The following is a 6,533-nucleotide window of genomic DNA, read 5'->3' as shown; positions in this document are numbered from 1 at the left end:
AATCATAATTTCCAAAAAAAATTCCCGACCAAAATCGAGCTTTTTTCACTTATTCCGATTTGAAAGATTTTTGGGCGTGAATCGATGCAGATTGATTAGTTAATTTTTTTAGTAAACACAGTTTGTCAAAAAAGTACATACAGGGTGAGAAAAACAACAATTGTAATTACTGAAAATAATTATATGATATGTAAATACAAATGTAAATGGAGATACAAGGGATGGTAACTATAATACTGACTGAACGAACTATGATAACTGGACGTATTTAACATTTGATGCAGAGATATTAGATAATAATTTAAGTGGCATCGAAGACGTAGATAATATTCAGCAAGCTGATCCGTCAAACTATCGAACATTTTTGTTATACCGGTTTGGGGTGGTTTTTGACATTTATTATATTTTATTTGATTTGAGAAAACTTATTGCCCAGATAGTATTAATTAAGAAAAATAGAAATGCCAATGCACATGCGTTAAAAAGGCAAAAGTACAATTGCGAACTAAATATGTATTTCGGCCAATAGGTAAATTCGGCATATGAGTATAACATCCATATGTATTAAGTACAGGCTTGTAAGAAATATAGATTAAAAAATTGGTCAAGTGTCGGACTCGCGCACGAAGGGTTCCGTACCATTCATTATCTATACAACATTAGACACTATATTATTATAAACTTTTTTTTCCGATTTAGCTGAAATTTTGAATGCGCGTATAAGTAATTTTAAAAAAATTAAGAAACGCATTACTAAAAATTGTATTAATCAATAATAAATATGTAAAAAGTAAAAATAAATATGTAAAAACGAAAAAAAACGATTAAAAAAAAGTCGCCTTGACTAGTATTCGAACCTGCCTTACTACGGCTCCAACGTCATAGCAGCGTAAAGTCCTAATGCTTTAAACCAAACGCGGCTACAGAGGACTTGAAAGATTCTATGTAAAATTCTTACTTAAAAGATAATGTTTAGTGAAAGTACTTTTTTATTTATAAACATTTATTTAATTCTGTTTTTAGTATTTGTTCTTATAGCTGTAACATAGATACATTATCTGTAAAAATTTCAACTGTCTAGTTATAACGGTTCATAAGATAGAGCTTTGTGACAGACGGACGGACAGCGAAGTCTTAGTAATAGCCTTTATACAAGGGTAATAGGGATTCCCGTTTTTACCCTTTGGGTACGGAACCCTAAAAACTGTTAAAACTGTATTGACTAGTTTATTTGGCGTTGTATAATACACAGACTTTTACCAAGAATAAAAAATTAAATTAAGTAAACGTAAAATGTATTTTTTATTTATTAATAAATAAAAAATACATTGCGGTTATTTTATGTAATTTTCTCTTATAGCATCAAACATTCAAATCTGAATTGTGATATAAATGTGTCTTAATCTATTAGTAATTTCGGTTATTCTAAATGTCAATGTTAAAGTTACTATTTCCAATTTCCACACGTAAATCGATTTCCTTATATTTACCTCCAATTTTACCATTTCCTTTGTTTACATATATAAAATTTCCGACACAAGATTCCTTAATTATCCAATAAATAAAATATTAGCCTGCGTAAGGCAATAACTCCCCGAGAAACTTTCGGAGAGTACGAGAGTTTTCTTAAACCCTTAACTGGGCAGTGGTCAGCCAGTCGCGACTTAAAGGGCAACACGCATCGTTTTCACATTTTCCACCTGTTCTCTAATGTTGGACGACTTCAAAATGAGAACCTGCGAATTGAATGTTATTAAATACTTATTGTTCGGATTTAATTTATTGTTTGCAGTAAGTATTAATTTGAAAAATATTTTAATTAGTTTTTTCCAAGTTAAGTCCAAGCAGTTATAAAAGAGAATTAACTTTAATTGTTACATTGCTTTTGTTATAAGTCATAATATAGTTATTTTTTATACAAGACGATAAAATGGTATTTTATCGTCGACCGAAAAGATTAATTCCCGAGCGATGAAATCGCGAGTGAATTAATTTTGGGAGACGATAATGCAATGTTATCGTCGTGTATAAAACAATGTTTTTTTTTCATAGCGAGTTACATTTTAAAAAATATTTAGAAATTATTATTTCAAGGAATTTATTACGAGTAGAAAAAATATTGTGCTGGGTTGGCATTGGTTTCTATGTAATTTGACGAATAAATAAAACTGTCTCTTTAGTTGTCAGTTTTAAGTCAATATTTTTTAATTCTCTTTCGTGTCGATTGCTGATTGAATTGGGGCAAGAAATGACTAAAAACGAAATAAGTAAATTACTAGCGATGGGAACTATCGAATGAATTAGACTATCGAATGGTTACTGAATGAATGATTTCAACTATCGAATGGTTTTATTCGAATAAAATCATTCATTCATTTGTATACTAAAGCATATGTGACAACCTCGCCGTGCGACTAAATGGTTATCGTTGAGCCACGACTATCGAATGCTTTTGATAAATGAAATTTAGTATTCGTTTGATTTTTGTATGAGTCAGTGCATTATTAGTTCTTCCAAATTTTTATAACTTCGCCTTATAAATACTGTGGTATTTTTGCGTTTATTAAAATATTAAAAATACCAAAATAATAGTTTTTTTTAATTGACGATTGTGTGCGTGTGCAGGTGGTCAAAATTTTTCCGTAAATTTGTGTGATTTTCCGTAGTCCGATCTTTCAATTATTTAATTTTATATGGTATATAGTCTATTTTTTAATGGGAAATTTTGAGAAGTAGCAATTTTTAAGAGAGATGAGATGAACTTACAATTAATTTTAAAAATACATATTTGTATTTTAGATGTTTTAATAATATGAATTAGTTGGAACTTAATAATCATATTTAAGTAATGTGGTTAAGTAAATGTGGTTATCGAACTCTAACTATGGTGTGAGAAAATTAAATTGTTAAAAGTTTTACCCGTGCCAATTTAAAAAAAAAAAGTTAACGATGTTTGTATTTTGTTTATGCTAATTCTCTTACATGTAGTTTTTTGCGAAGAAATATTTTACTTATTTTTTAAAGTAAATGCCAGTAAAAGTAAATATTATTTTTAAATAGCAATTTAAAGTACCTAATATAAATAATTTTGATTTCTAATTTTTTATTTATGTTTTCCTTCCATTACACTGCACGCTTACAAAATTAATAAATGTTTATATTTCATGACTTTAAAATTTGTTGTTAATATAACAAATTAGTTCTGTAATTATTATTATTTAATAAACCAACGTTGCCAAAAAATTTAGAGACTATTATTTTTAAATAGTATCTAATATAAATAATTTTGACTTTTAATTTGTTGTTTATATTTTGCTAATACTTAAAAAAAACATTATATTAAATGATTTTAAATTTTGTTGTTAATAGGTTCAACAATTTTATTTATTACTGTTATTATTATTTTTTTTTAATAAACCAGTCTTTGCTTAAAAATATTAAAAATAATTTTCCTACATCCAAAATAAAAAGTATTATTGCAGTGTAACAACAGAATATTAATAAAAAAAATGCAAAATATGTATATAGACATACAATCCCTAACTAACTAAAACCAAAAAATAATATTCTTTGCTAATATCAACTAATATCAATATATTGCAACAGCGCCCTTCATAATGTATTTTTCTGTGTAAATACCAGCACCTCAATAAAAAAAATAATGTGTCCTTATCTTTACTCCGCAAAAAATCAAAGATGCCGGCTTCTTTCATAGCATTGCCACCGACCGCTGTCGGGTTTCTCGGAAAGAAACCTACATCGCCGGGCGACAACTAAAATCCAGTTAATATTTTATTATAATCGATCCTGACGAATAAATGAATTTTATAAATGAATGGTTTTTGCTGCCGAATTACTAGAATACAATATTTCAAGGCAGATGACGCATCTATTCGATAATTTTTATTCGAATAGTTTTCAACGAATGTTTTCTTACTAGCTATCGAATTATTCGAATAAATTGCAACTATCGAATGTTTCGATAGTATTCATTCGATAGTTCCCACTACTATAAATTACCAACAGATATTCAGGCTGAGGCGACAAACGCCATATCCAAACTACTTCCATTTAAATCCCGAATAACTTATGAACTTATGAAAAGGAATATAAAAATGCGGTTAAAGTACTATTGCGGTTAAAATACTATTTTATCTACTATTTTTGATAGATATAAGGCAATTTTAGCCTTATTTTAATAGTTGCTATGGAAAAAAGGGTTTATCTTTTATTTGTTATATTTTTATAAGCCGCACTTCGAGGAAATAAAGAAATTATGACTCATTAGAAATAAATGTTTTAGGTAATATAATAATTCAATAATCCACCTGATATTTTAAAGAAAATTTCTTATGAAAAAATGTCATGAGTTTTCTAAGATAAAGTTTTTATTTAACATAATCTATTTCAGAAATATAGGGTGTCCTAGTATTTTCGTGTGTTTTTCGGCGTTTCTCGTTTATGAGTAGACACACAAAGATGCGGCTTTCACATCACTGTGCTAATTTTTTACAAAACTAAAGTTGCTACACAGATTTGTCCTAGCTCTTTTACTTCCTGAAATACAGGGCGAATTTCAAAATGTTGCATTTTTTGAACCTCTTCGTATCTCGGTTCTTTTGTAACCTATCGAAAAGGCACAGTTACTCAGTCCCACAGTGGTATACCTAAACACACTCACCTAACTACACTCGCAGACACGAAAAACGAGCACAAAACATAAATTAGGATTGATTGACGTATTCGGTATTCAATTGCTTTTGTTCACTTTCTGTTTCACGGGAAATAACTACAACTTTTGATTTTTAAATGGCACCTTCGGTATATTTCTACTTTATTCGATAGAAAATGATATTCTGAGTAGAATGATATATTCATTGCCTGGAAACTTATATGGTGAAGTAGTAGTAGATAGTAGTGAAAGGTATTTTTAGAGGTTACTAGTTTATTTGGTTGCCTGTGATATGCATATACAGGGTGTTTCCTAATTAATCTAAAAAATAAAAAATCGTTAGAAAACGAATTAAGACGGGCTCTTAATAAGTATATTTGTTTTTTTCTCGACAACCCTTTGATGAACAAGAAAAACTCAAAAGATCAATTTTGTTGAAAAAGGAAGGCCTGTCAAGAAAAAAATATATTTCCTTTAAAAAAAGCAGTGGTGTACCATTTATGTTAAGCAAAAAAATCGATTTTTTTTAAATTTTTAACACCCTGTAGATCAGAAAGGACGTACTTTAGACCCAATGGTTATATAAAAATTGTTTTAAGAACACATAAGCAATCACACCACAATTTTTTTAAACTAATTAGAAAATATCCTGTATATTGTCAACTTGACAATGATTGCTGATAAATCAAAATATACTTTGAAAATATACCTTTTCAGTGAAATAAGCCTGGTTTTCGCAGGAAAAGTTCTGATTATTATTGAATTTGGGCTTGCGTCTGCAAATATCGGTTTGTTTTTTAATTTACTATCTATCTAAATTTTAAATGTCATAGTCAGAAATAGTTTTATCATTTGTTAACTGTAAAAATGGTGTTTTCTTGTTGTGTTGCATCTTGCAAAGAAACTAACAAAACTGCAAAAATGCACGTGTTTCCAAAAGACGATAAGGTTTGGTTTGGATCTTAGATAAAAGAAAAATATATGGTATGTATTCGTTGTTTGATTTTTTTTTCGTTCGCTTTAAAATCTATAAATCTCGGTTTATTCATTAGACAGCCAGTCGACTTATGATCATTTTACATGAAACTCTGTAAACTAAATAAAAAAATAAACTGTAAAATATATATATATATATATATATATATATATATATATATATATATATATATATATATATATATATATATATATATATATATATATATATATATTCTTATGTTTTTATTAAAGTTACTCTGATATAGTAATATATCAGTGTAACTTTAAAAATAAATCCTTTGAATTCAAATATAAACATAAAAAACATTTACAGCAGAAAAGGCGAAGGCGCTGGGTTAAACGTAGTCTCTACTAAAAACACGGAGGGGCGCTTTGACCCAAAATTTTACTATAAGTTTCATATCTATCTTAATAGTAGATTATTTTCTTTTATCTATGGATATATTATAATATATATGTCAACTTTTGACGTTTTCGCATATGGTTTATTTGAAATTGTAACATGCGGTTCATACAACAATTTGACACGAAATACCAAGTGTGCAGTACCAAACTATTCGTAAAAAGTGCTTTTTTCAAATATGCTAATAAGCCACCCCCGTTACGTTTGAAAAAATTGAGATATGATTAAAAATACGGTTTGGGTATCTCTTAACTAGCCAGGACAGGACATGGAAAACTTTAGACGATCAAATATATTTTTCCAAGGCTCCTTTATTAAAAATTAAAGTTTTTAATATAGCCATGGCACTCCAGATTGAAATTTAAAATACGATTTTTTTTAAACTGAAATGGCATATATGATATGTCATTCTATTCAGAGTGTCATTTTCTATCGAATAATGTAGAAATATGCCGACGG

The 6,533-nt window shown here is 28.3% G+C and overlaps 1 protein-coding gene across 1 annotated transcript in view; it reads left to right on the top strand.

The window, feature by feature from the left end:
- The first annotated feature begins 1,658 nt into the window (after positions 1-1,658).
- Positions 1,659-6,533, top strand: part of LOC115888629 (leukocyte surface antigen CD53-like) — a 36,890-nt gene continuing 32,015 nt past the window's right edge. Inside the window, exon 1 of the mRNA XM_030908397.1 lies at positions 1,659-1,791. Coding sequence (XP_030764257.1) covers positions 1,711-1,791 — 81 coding nt within the window. The 5' untranslated portion in view covers positions 1,659-1,710. The remainder of the gene's footprint in view (positions 1,792-6,533) is intronic.

This window comes from Sitophilus oryzae, unplaced genomic scaffold (genome assembly GCF_002938485.1).
Source record: "Sitophilus oryzae breed Bouriz unplaced genomic scaffold, Soryzae_2.0 scaffold_803_pilon_pilon, whole genome shotgun sequence".
NCBI lineage: Eukaryota > Metazoa > Arthropoda > Insecta > Coleoptera > Curculionidae > Sitophilus > Sitophilus oryzae.
Note: the sequence above shows the minus strand (reverse complement) of the source record. Positions and strands in the feature narration are given on the sequence as shown.